The sequence below is a fragment of the Nycticebus coucang genome, chromosome 18, assembly GCF_027406575.1.
Source record: "Nycticebus coucang isolate mNycCou1 chromosome 18, mNycCou1.pri, whole genome shotgun sequence".
Classification (NCBI taxonomy): domain Eukaryota; kingdom Metazoa; phylum Chordata; class Mammalia; order Primates; family Lorisidae; genus Nycticebus; species Nycticebus coucang.
In genome coordinates, this window is record NC_069797.1 from 74,743,521 (window position 1) to 74,755,687 (window position 12,167).

Consider the following 12,167-nt stretch of genomic DNA (forward strand, 5'->3'; position numbering starts at 1 on the left):
TGCGTCCTCCCCAAGCCTGCACTGGGTGAATGCACACCAGAGTGGGAAGAAGTGGGGGCCTTGGGGCTGGGGCCTGTGACCTCATACCTGGTCCTTTAGGAGAGGGCAGGGAGGCACTAGAGAGAGGCTCAGGCTGACGAGCCCAGGCAGGCCCTCGCAGTGGGGGGCCTGGTGGTGGAAGACTGCATGGTCCTTTGTGAGTCCCTATGTGGGCGGAGCAGGGGCTGAACCCCTCCCCTTGTCTCCAGCTGATCCAGGAACTAGTCTCCCCTTTGGGCAGATGGGGGCACTGGAGCCTAGGCTGCTGGGGACTTCCAAGGCTACTGAAGTTGTGGGGAGTTCATCAAGGTCTCTGCTAGCTGTCAGTGTCCCCTTCTGGAACATTGGCTGGGCCCTTACCTGTTCCCAAAGAAAGTTTTGAGCAGGTCCGTTTTCAGATTTTAAAAAATTTTATTTTTAAAAATTTCTTATTGTAAATAACTTTCCATGAAAAAGGTTAAATTGCCCCATAGGGCAGGAGGGTGGATGTGGGCTGCAGCCCAGGGGGTTAAGGTGGAGCAAGGCACACCTGCCTGTCTGCCCGCCACAAGAACAGGCAGGGGCACAGGGCTCCCCCCTTCTTGGTCCCAGTGGTTCCAGCAAGCTTGATGCCCCTCCCAGTTAAGCCTCAGCTACAGCTACACACACTAAGTTAGTCTGGCTGTTCCCACCCCCCCAGATCCCTGCCCCAGCCCCTCAGAACCTCAACTTCCTGCTGATCCCAGTCTCAAGTTGGGCTCAAAGATTTGCCATTTACAACTACCCTGGGGATGGGGCCTGGCCGAGACCCTGAGGCCTGAGGGAAGATTTCCATGCCCCATCCTGTGCTCCCCTCATTTCTGTCTCCTTGCTCTGCCCCCTCTTCCAGTCCAGCCTCTGCCCCCCAGGCTCCAGGGAGGCTCTGCCAGGAGAGGCCTCCAGGGGGTTAATTTGCTGTCACCTAATTAGCATTTGTTGTACCTGGGAACTTTCTCTGGATAGAGACCTGGGGAAGCAAGAGGGAGTCTGGGCACTCTGGGGAGGGCCCTTTCTGTTCCACCCCAGCCTGACCAGGGCCCCCCCAGCCCCAGGCCTCAGCTTTCAAGGTGCAGGGCCCTTTCACCGGTTCCTGGGGCAGAGGAGATATGGATCAGTGAAACACTGGTGTATAGGGAGCTGGGTGGGGAGGCAGCAATTCTTGTCCTGGGCCCCCAGTTCTCAGCCTCCTGGGCTGAAATCTGAGGTCAGCAGGAGCTGGTGGCTGTGTGGTCTCATGATGCCAGGCTTGGGAGACCAGGCCCAGCCCCTGCCTGGGCGGTGGGGTGTCCGTGGGCCTTTGCTGGGGGGGGCAGTTTTGGGCTGTCACTCGGGCACTGTCCAGAGGTGGGGTGGGGCCTGGCCTCTTACAAGAAGGAGCCCACGCTGGCCCAGTCTTGGAGGTCGGCAGCCAGAGTGGCGTCCCCGGCCTCAAAGAGGGGCTCTGGGGGAAGGCAGCCACTGCCACTCTCGTCCCAGGGGTGCTGCAGGAAGGACGTGGCCAGGAAGGTCTCATCGAAGTCCAGGCTGTCTGCAACCTGCTCCACCGGAGGCCCCCAGGTAGTGGGGCAGTCGATGTGGCGGCCATGGACGGTGAGGTCCACATCCCCGTGCAAGGTGGGGCTCAGTGGCGGACTCAGCTCCAGGCCCTCCAGGGTGCCCAGCTCCCCACCCAGTGCGCCAGCATCGAAGATGGCCTCCCAGTCAAAGTTGCCTTTGAGGGGCTCCAGCTCGCCCTGCTCCTCTTGGGTCAGCAACAGGGTGCTGGGGGGCCGTGGGACCTTGGCCACCCGTTTGGGCAGCGGCTGTTTGCGCTTATGCCCCAGCCTGCCCTCGCCCATGCCCCAGCCCACCTCCCCAGTGGCCTCTTCAAACTCCCGCAGCAGCTGCTGGGCCTCGGTGTTCACCGTCAGTGGCCGGGCCCAGGGGGCAGCACTTGGCTCCTGTGTGGCCTGGCGGGCGAAGGCCGGGTGGATGTGGACTGGTGGCAGCCCCCGCTTCTTGAAGGCCCCACTCAGCAGCCGCTCAGCATACTGGGGGTCAATGCGCCAGAAGCCCCCCTTGCCTGGCTCATCCTTCTCCCGAGGCACCTTGATGAAGCACTTGTTCAGGGACAGGTTGTGGCGGATGGAATTCTGGCAGAGGGCGAGAGAAAGAGGAACCACTAGATCAGTGTGGATCCTGGTGATGGTAGCACCTAGTGCTCCTGGGTGACCCCCACGCACGAAGGGGAGAGGACAGACTGGCTGCTCTAACCAGGCGGCTGTGGCTCTGGGACACCAGCCACAGGGCACTGGGAGCCTGGAGTGCTGTCGGGGGCTTTTGTTCCCTGTTGCCCGGATATCTGCCTGCTCAGTCATCCGAGCTCTGAGCTGCAGGGTGGCTCTCAGTGCCACCCCCGTCACCTGCCCTCCCTCCCTTACCCTGCCACTTGCGGCCTCTGGCCAAAGCCTTGGGCTCCCCCAGGGCCTGGACCACCATCTCCCTTGCCTGGGCCTGGCTGGCCTTCTGTTTATGGAGTGAGTGGGTCGAGGGAGGGGGCTGGGTAGGATGGTGTGTGTGTGTGTTTGGTGTCTTTCCTTGTTTGTAGAGCCAGCTGCTGGCCTGAGCCTTCACCCCCCACGGCCCCTTCTTCCCAACCCAGGCTCAGTTGATTATTACCTAGCCAAGAGCATAGTGCTCATTCCTGGGGCCAATTTCCAAAAGCTGAACTGCACAGACTTAGGGTAGGGTGGGGGTAGGGTCTCTGCTTTCTCACTGAGGCTACAAATGGCACTACCCCAGGGTCAGGGCCATTTGGAATGCTTGGGATTATGATGTGATCCTGTAACCTGCCCTCTTTGGGTGCCCCAGAGAAAAGTCTAGGCATTGCTGGGGTGTCTTTCTCCAATTGCCCTTGGTCCTGATGGCTGAAGATGCTCAGGGCAATGTCTACCTAGCCTCAAACCCATCATCATGCTGCTGCGTCCATTCTTAGGTGCTTAATCTTGTCCAAACAATGCTGGGGGACAGGGTCCTGGGCTGGGACAGCAGGGCAGGTGCTGGGCTGGGACAGTGCCCCCCAGCAAGCTTGATGTTTACATGGTGGCCTGGGCCCCTGGCTGCTCTGTACCAGGTTCCGGAGACTTGGAACACAAAGCCAATGTGGCAAGCAGAGCCCTTGTGGAAAGTACCTGGCTCAGGTAATTGCCCCTCCAGGGAGGCTGGCTGAGAAGAGGGGGTGGGGCAGGAAACTGGGGAGGAATTGCTGTGGTGGTGGTGGGGTTAGAATGGCAGCTTTAGGAAGGGCCCCATGGTCCTCCAATGGGACACAGCTGGCCATCACACCCTTCAAGCACTCTCTCACACTCATTCCCCAAGCCAGTTGCAAAAAGGTGGGATGCGCAGCCTGGCTTCCCAGCCAGGCTCCAGTGTCCGTTTCTTAGTCCAGCCCTGGCAAACTGTCTGTGAGTAGGGCAGTGTCTAGGAATTCTAGGACTTGGGACAAGAATGTGCCCTCAGTCCACCACCTCCCCCAGGGGGCTGTGTCTGCACATAGTCGAGCCCTGGCCTTTGGCTGGGCCTGCTGGATGAATGGCAGGTGCCTTCCCCTAGATTCTAGGGGCTAGAACCTTAAAGTCTGTACCCCTGATGCCCTTGGTCCCTGGACATTCTCCCTTTTCTCCTTCTGGAAGTCAAAAGAGGGGCAATTCTAAGAACTGGACTCTTGGTCCTCCCTTCCCAGGCCCTGGCGGCTGCTCCGCGCCTACATGGCCTGAAGATTTGGAATGTGAATCCAGTGTGGTGTGGGGAGAAAGGGAGTGGGGAGGGAGCGGCCATCGCTCGTGCCTCCCCTACCTGCCAGGTGGGATCGGCATGGCGGAAGTAGCAGAAGTTGTCCGTGATCCACTTGTAGATGGCCGACAGGGTGATCTTGGTGGCCTTGCTTGCCTGCATGGCCATGCAGATGAGCGTGGCGTATGAGTAGGGAGGCTTCACGTGTGGGTTGGTGGCGTAGTCCACGTCGTCGGGGGGTGGGGCCCGCAGCCCCGGGGGCGCGCTACGCGACGTGCACGACGAAGTGGGCTTGCCTGGTGTGTGCGGCTGCCCCAGGCAGGCAGGGTCGGCCGCCAGAGGGGAACCAGGCGCCGCGGAGCCTGGCACCTGGTGGTAGCCGTGGGGGTCGGTGCCCCCCGGGGGCAGGGCAGGGGCCTTGGCGTTGAGAATGGAGAATTCCTGTAGCCACTGTAGGCTGGTCAGGCTGTCATCGAGGGCGTCGGGCTCCTCCAGGCCGCCCTCCGGCCCGACCTCCTCCGCCGGCCCTGCTCCCGAGAGGCGCAGCCAGCTCTCCGCCATGTCTGCCGCGACTCTCCGAGGGGGCGGTCACCATCCACCGGCTGAGCCGGGGGTGGCCCGCCACGCTCTCTGGCCCGCCGACTCCCGCAGCTCCAGTTACACAGCCTCCAGGACGTACGCTTCCATCTCGCGACCCCGGGGTCGCCCTCTCCAAATACGTATGTGGTGCCTGCGGGGACCACAGTGGGAGCTGAACACTCTTACCCCACTCCCGAGGGGAGAGGTATGTGTAAGGGGGAACCTCCTCTAAAACTATCCCCACCAAAGATTCAAAGATCCTTGGGCAGGATCTTTTAGTGCCAAGATCTGGGAAACAGAAGCAATGCCCTGGCATCCGACCCCACCAGAGCTGCCTCTCTCTCCCTTTCCTCAAGGTTTTGTTAGCCAAAGGAGGGAAGAGGGCACGGGAACAGGACTCTATCCCCTTCTCTCAAAGACTAGGAAATCAGCACCCTTTCCTCCCCACAACAAATGGAAATGGGGCGAAAAGTCAGGGAAGGCAGAACGACGGGGCAGGGGTCGAAAAGGTCGTCTGATTGTTGAAGGGCTACGAGGATTAGGGGGCGGTCAAGGGAAAGGAAGGGAACAGAACATAGAGTTATAAGGTGGGGGCAGGAAGCGAGTTTCCCTCAAATTCCTCAGATGGCAGTCCCTGGCCCACCGCATTGTCGGGACCGATGGGAGAGCGGGCTGGTACCGAGGCCCTCCCTACCGTGGCCTGTAGCCCTCCCTGTCCCCTAGTCCCTTACCTGGCTCAGACAGCAGCCCGGTCCCGAGGAAGGTTCTGGAAGAAGTTCCTCCCACCCCCCCCGCGGCTCTCTGCCCCCAGCTCGAGAGCTCCGCCAGCGCCCCTCGTCGCCCCCCCGCCCGACGGCGCTTCTCTGAGTGCCCGCGGCCCCGGGACCGGCATTAAGTAGCCGCTCCAAAGGCTTCTCCTGCTGCCATGGCGACGCTCCGCCCCTATAAACAGCTTCCGCTGCTGCTATTGGTCAGCACGTCTCCAAGGCGACCGCGGGCACTTGCTACTCTCTGCGGCAACTCTCTTCGAACTCCCTCCTTCTGCCGCCCTCTCCCGCGCCACCCAACCCCCTACCCGCCACGGCGTCGGGACTCGACGCATTCCCGCCCTAGGGCCCCGCGCTGGGGTCTGAGAAGCGCGCGGTTCGCCACTCCTTCCCGAGGCCCCAGGAACCGCCATCGGTTCTTCACCTTGGGGAACTGCCAGTCCCATCCCCTTACCCTTCCTGCCCAGGCGGCTCCGAGACGCTGACCGCTCCAGGACCCAGCTAGGACTTGGGGGCCAAGCTTGGGATTGGGAGCGGGCTCAAGCTCGGGAACCACGTCCTTGAGGGGTTTTGTCCTCTCTCCTGCGCTGCGAGTAGCGCTTTCTCATGTTTCTGCGGCCTTTCCTTCTCTTTAGACCCTGACTGTCGTCTCTGGTGCCCGCAGACAAGTCTGACTCTCCGATGCCACCTGCCGCTCATGTCCAAAGAAGCGGCCACACAGATCGCTGACACACCGAGGCGGGGAGGGTAATCCAGGGTTTCCGGGTAAGCAGTTCCCTCCCAACTCGCATCCTGAGCCAGGTTCGCATAAACTATCTTTCCAGAGGCTTCTGTAGAAGTGCAGTCTCTCCAGAGGAAGCACAGGCCGTGGATAGAACTCAGAAAAGTCATGTACTTGCCAAATTCTCCTAGTGGGGTCATTTGTCCCGTTAATTTCGCCAATCTTTAAGTGACAGGGACTCGGGTAGAGGGACACTGGGGATCGTGGCCGGCCCTCCTCCCTTCCTCTGGCCTGCCTCCTGTCACCAGGTTTCCTGCTCTTTAATTATTGAGGAGCTGCAGTGTTGGAAGTTCTCTGGTGTAAGGCTGCTGCAGAGGCGGTGGTGGGGGCTGGGTTGCTTGCTCAGCCTCTGCCCAGGAGCTGGAGCACTGGGAAGCCTGGTGGCAGCAGGGCCTCGCAGAAGGCCAGGCAGTGGCATGTCACCTTCCAGGTGAGAACATGCCTTTCTCCACTCCTTGCCTCTAACACTCCTCCAACTCTAGATCCTCCTGAGTAAAAATATTAGAGAATGCTGGAGAAAGTCAAACAGAAATTTTCACACATAAGCCCAGTTTGCAGTTAATAGCGCTCCTTTCCTTGTAAACAGCTTTATTTTTAAGAGTCATGCAGCAATCCATAAATATTGCGTCCTTGATGTCCCTGCTGTAGCGCTCCCACGAGTGTACTCCAGGGAGCAAGGGGCACACAGATGGCATAAACACTTTACACATGCACACACGGGTGTGCGGACCCTAAAGCATACTGAGCAACCAAAGTGCCAACACCAGGTGGGTAGGATCCTAAGTCCCCAAGTGAGAAGGCTTAAAAGCGTGTGGGTCTGTGCCCAGGAGATGCCCCAAGCTGGGGAATAAACTCTGGTGCGATGCAACTGGGTAGAAGGAAAAAAGGCTCTGAGAGGCCAGGATCACACCACCTTAAGGCCATGGGGAGCACAGACCTAGCCTGGCCATAGAGGAAGGAGCCCTGGGCTTCCACAGTTAGTTGGTGCCCTCTTGGGAGGAGCCAGGCTCCATCCCTTCTCTCTGGGTGAACTTGTGACAATGTGACTCTCTAGACTAGGGCAGAAGAGCTGGCAACTGACCTGCCTTCCTCAGGCTGACTGAAACCAACCCCTTTAGATGGGTTATTTTTGCTCACCGAAGAGCTGAGAACAAAGGGGAGAGAAAGAAAATAGGAGCTGAGAAACCAATATGGAAGTGAAACCTTGAGGAATCTTTCTGAGCCTCTTCTTAGGAGAGGATTGAGCATTTACTGGGAGGAAGGACACAGATCCTCCGGGAAAGGGTGACAATAACAACTTCCTCTTAGGGTTCCTGGCCACTGTGGCTACTGTTTACCTGAATCCCCTTCATCTCAGCTCCTTCCTCCACCCTCCCAGGTAACATTACACTGCAAATACTACCTGCTGGGGACAGGAGGTGGGTCTGTGTGCTACCACCCCAGGGCAAGGAAGTTCCCTGTTGCCTGGTGCTTCTGGGCTCATACTCAGAGGAAATCAGAAAGGGAGTTATTGCTCAACTTATACTGGCTTAAATCTTAAGTATGAAAGGGGCTGTAACAATGTTGGGGGAAGGAAAGGACATTAGGTAGGGCCTGAACTGAGAGTCCACTGCAGTATTCCAGACAGGGTAGATGACAGGCTCTCCTCCACCAGGGCAGGATGAGCCACAGCCACCAGGCAGCAACAACCATCAGCCATCACACTTCTGGTCTCTCTGGCTACACACAAGGTGCAAACAACCCCCTGGGCTCTTTTGAAGGTATTGGTCTTAGAAATGGTTTTGAAAAATCTCTTCTAGGGTGGCAGTCCCAAATCCTAAAAAAGTCTACCCCAGTGGGCACAGCCTATCAGCTTCTCCCATATTTCAACCTTACAAACCGTTGTTACTAACTTTGCTTCCAGGATAATCTCATGCTCCATCAAACAAGCGCTTTCTCTCTTTTTATTTATTTATTTTGAGACAGACTATCTCTTTGTTATCCTTGGTAGAGTGCCATGGAGTCATAGTTCATAGCAACCTCAGACCCTTGGGCTCAAGTGATTCTCTAGCCTCAGTCTCCCGAGTAGCTGGGACTACAGGCACCCACCACAACGTCTGGCTATTTTTAGGGACAGGGTCTACCTCTAAGTCAGGCTGGTCTCGAACTCATGAGCTCCAACGATCCACCCGCCTCAGCCTCCCAGAGAAACAAGCAGTTTTTCCGAAAGCCAGTAGACAGCACATCTGTCCAAGTGTCACGTGGACTCCATGGGTAAGACTAGTGCTGAGAAAGGAGTTTTAACAGCACTCACCAACTTAGCGTCTAGCTATGCTGTTCTAGGCTTCTGTCTGTGCCTTACACTGGGGTAGCAGAGGGGATATGAGTGGAACAGTCTCTCTCAACTGCTAATGGGCACGTGGAGGTCTCTACCTCCCCTCTCTCTGGTAAGGAGAGGAACACATGGAAGGCAGGGAGGGTCCTTGAGGTGAAGGCCCCATCCCAACCTCCAGCCACTGTCGCCGGCCCCATGCTGCTGCCTGTGCTCAGCTCAGTGCTCTCTACCATTGCCTCTGGAGATCTTGGGCACCAGTTTTAGAATCACTGTTCACATCTCTCTTAGCTTATTCCTTTGACTGTTAAAAAAGGGGGCAGAGGTAGGAGCAACAGGGATAAGATCCCACCTCCCAGGGCTGAGATAGGATGAAATATGGCAACATATGACAGCTCTTCACACAGTGCCTGGCACATGGAGGCTGTCAGCAAGTGTGTTTCTTTAAGTGTTCACTTAGGATAGAGTCCCAAGCCTTCCTGAATGTACCTGATCAGGAGAAATTCTCCTTAAGGGTAATCATCTTAACACAATTCTCAGATTCAAGGCTCCTCCCTAAGCAGACAGGCACATGAGGCTCCGGAGACTACCTCTGCTATACTTCTTTTTTTTTTTTGTAGAGACAGAGTCTCACTGTACCGCCCTCGGGTAGAGTGCCATGGCGTCACACGGCTCACAGCAACCTCTAACTCTTGGGCTTACGCTATTCTCTTGCCTCAGCCTCCCGAGCAGCTGGGACTACGGGCGCCCACCACAACGCCCGGCTAGCTACTTCTTTTTTTAACTAAGTTTTGGTTGCCACCATCTCTCTTTTCCTTGAGAAAGGAGCTCCTGATGCTTCCAGAGGGAAAAACTCCACGTACAGTGCAATGTGGCTCTCCCTTTTCACAGGGGCCAGCCCCCATCCCCACCCCCAATTGGGGTTTCAAATTGGTTATGATGTGCCAGAGACCAGAAAATGCCAGATGTTTTTAACAAAGCTGCCAAAACTCCAAGTCTTCTTGGTTTGCCCCTTAAGGAGAAAAAAGATGTGTGAGAAACAATTAGCCTCGGACCTCAGCTCCACCTGGACCTTGACATACAGTGGGAACATTCCAGAGAGTCTCTGCAAAGGTCTCATGAGCTGCAGTTCACTGAGTGGCCTCAGTCCACAAGAAGAAAGGAAAGGAGGCTTCCTGTCCCTTTTGAGAGGGGAAGAACCACGGTCACAGGAGGCGAGGCTGGGAGAAGGAAGAGGCCGAACTCAACGTCCAGCTTTCACATGAGTATAAAAGGTCTACATGTGTCTCGGTAAGGATGCCCAGGAGGCAGCCCAGTGAGGACAGATGGAATGTGAGGATGGGAAAGGAGCCCTGTGCAGCAGTTGGGCTCTCAAACAGCCAACGGACCCCACACGCAGGGCCGATTCTCGGGGTCCTCCAGGCTGCTGGATGACAGGCGCCTGCGCGGGGTGTTACGATGACTGACAACGTTGTCATCAGCGTGCCAGGTACCTGGGAAAGAGAAAGTGAAGGTTACAGGAGCCAGACCTTTGGCTGGGTCCAGTCAGTGTCTCCAGTAGGGCAGCCTGAGAGTTTGGTGCAGAAGCGAGCAGGATGCATGTGAGCTGAAGCTCCTGTATGGGCGTAAGTCACAGGAAACAACAGAAAAACGAGAGGGGCAGGCACAGTGCTGCAGGGGCCGCTCCTGGCCCTCTGGGCTGGGTACTGTTGCTGACACTGTAGCTCCCAGAGAGAGGACACAAAAGCTATTCCTTGTCTTGTGAATTTGCCCTATGACACACTTTTATGCCATAATTATTGTTTTCTTTTTTTTTTTTGTAGAGACAAGAGTCTCACTTTATGGCCCTCGGTAGAATGCCGTGGCCTCACACAGCTCACAGCAACCTCCAACTCCTGGGCTTAAGCGATTCTCTTGCCTCAGCCTCCCGAGCAGCTGGGACTACAGGCGCCCGCCACAACGCCCAGCTATTTTTTGGTTGCAGTTTGGCCGGGGCCGGGTTTGAACCCACCACCCTCGGTATATGGGGCCAGCGCCCTACCCGCTGAGCCACAGGCGCCGCCCCATAATTACTGGTTTTGAAGAGTGTCTGTATGCTATGATGCACTGGGACCAGGACACAGAGACAGGACCTAGCTGAGCAATTTTCATCAGGGCAGGACGAAGTGCTGGGGATAGAAGAGCAGGTTTGTTCAGGCCAGAGTGTTAGTGCTTTCTGTGGGAATCAAGGTGGAGCAGGAAGGGACTGGCTGCCTGACAGGGTGTCTGGGACAAGATAGCACCCTGAGGGAGGACAGAGGGAGGCACCCCTCCCACTGCACCAAGCAGCAGGTAGAGGTTTGCTATCAGCGGGGGCCATTAGCTCAGGCGACATTAGCCTGAGAGCCTTGGGGTTCCACATGTATCACCACTGAGCTCATTCTCCTGCCCCAAATCTGCTGCCACTGTGTATGAGGGGCCCCCCACCACCCACCTGGAAGCCCATTCTCGGTGCTCCTCTCTCCTTCATGCTCTGCATCCAACCCACCACCACCTCCTGTTTGCATCCTGCCTAGTGGTGTGACTAAATCTGCAGTCACACAAACCGGCTTCACTCCCACTTTACAATGAGCTGACTGTGATATTGAGTACACCACTTGACTTTGAGCCTTGGTTTTCTCATCCATCCAATGAGAGACAAGTAGTCAGCTCCCAGGGTTGCTGTGAGGACCAACTGCAGTAAAGGGACAGTGCTGGCGGGAGAGTGCTGGCAGAGCACCTGGCTCCGTGACAGATGGCTCAGGAAGCACCTGGGCTGGTCTCCTCCCCACTGCCTCCTGCTTTCCAGCCCCCAGCTCCCCTTCTTGAGGGAAGGCAGGACCTCAGCCACCTCTGCCCTGGGGTGAGGGAGGCATTTCCTCCTCTGGGGCTCTTGAGCCTTATCTCTCAGGGCCCGCCCTCTAAGGCACCTCAGGGCCAGGGGAGGCCCAGTGTTCTGTGCTCCGAAGTGCTCCCCACAGCCTGAACTGCCTCTCTACTCCCCTCGCTGCCTCCTCCAGGAGACTGTCAGCTCCTCCAGGGCAGAAGCTCTGGTTCCCCCACTGCAGCACGCCTGAGCCAACAGAGGATTTGTTCAGTGGATAGGGCCGACCAACTGTACAGTGTAGTCCTGAGCTTAAGGAAGGCCACTTATGAGTGTCCAAGGGCAACCTCTGGCCGGCCCAGGACACCTTTAAGGATGCCAGGTCTAAACTGGTTACTTCTCATTATGGTGTGAACATCTGCTCTGAAGGTCTAATAATAGCCTTGTGGTGGTGGACCCTAGGGAAAGAGGGGAGTAGAACAGTAGAATCTTAGGTACCTATCTTTCGTACCCAAACTGAATTTGCGGTCTTTACTCTCTGGGGCCCTGGAGCCTGGGACATGAGTCAAAGGTGCTTCTTCCTCTCTAGGTGTGGCAAGATGAATGTCAGGCTATATAGCTTTTTAAGCTAGGAACCCCAAATAAAATGAGCTGTTTGTTCAGTTGCATAATTTGGTAGATCTCATACCTATTCCTCAATGTTTATGGGGCAGGACTCCGGAACTGCGGCTGTTCAGTAGGAAAGACCAAAAGCAAATGGTAAAAAAGAGAGAAGACAGACAGACACACAAAAAACAGCAGTGACATCACCACCGTAACTACCAGCACACATGAAATGCTGGCACTGAGAGGCTGCCCGGTGAGCTGTGAATTCACAAGAGACCTTGGTACAAACTCCACCATTCCAGAAGCCTTAGGCTGAAAATTGGTTCCTTGTGGAACAGACTCAACACTTGCATCTGAAGTCTCTGTTGTCCCTGGTTTCTTGGTACACTCTGTGGTAAGGGGAGATTTGGCAGCAAGAATGAAGCACTCATTCTCCAGGAAAGGACTCTGAGG

The 12,167-nt window shown here is 56.5% G+C and overlaps 2 protein-coding genes across 3 annotated transcripts in view; both read right to left on the reverse strand.

Annotated features, from left to right (window-relative positions):
• Positions 1–435: 435 nt before the first annotated feature.
• FOXJ1 (forkhead box J1) lies at positions 436–6,408 on the reverse strand. 2 transcript variants are annotated; one of them, XM_053569336.1, is made up of 4 exons: positions 5,818–6,408; positions 5,139–5,681; positions 3,892–4,558; positions 436–2,189 (listed from the first exon to the last, which is right to left on the reverse strand). In XM_053569336.1, the coding sequence occupies exons 3-4, from the start codon at positions 4,387–4,389 to the stop codon at positions 1,422–1,424; spliced, it is 1,266 nt and encodes a 421-aa protein (XP_053425311.1). In that variant the 5' UTR covers positions 4,390–4,558; positions 5,139–5,681; positions 5,818–6,408; the 3' UTR covers positions 436–1,421. The 2 variants fall into 2 exon arrangements, with proteins under 2 accessions (XP_053425311.1, XP_053425310.1); XM_053569335.1 differs by having other exon boundaries at positions 5,629–6,408.
• A 2,459-nt stretch (positions 6,409–8,867) lies between these two features.
• RNF157 (ring finger protein 157) overlaps positions 8,868–12,167 on the reverse strand; it is a 104,710-nt gene continuing 101,410 nt past the window's right edge. The window contains exon 19 of the mRNA XM_053569337.1: positions 8,868–9,759. Within this exon, the coding sequence (XP_053425312.1) occupies positions 9,638–9,759 (122 nt within the window). The 3' untranslated portion in view covers positions 8,868–9,637. The remainder of the gene's footprint in view (positions 9,760–12,167) is intronic.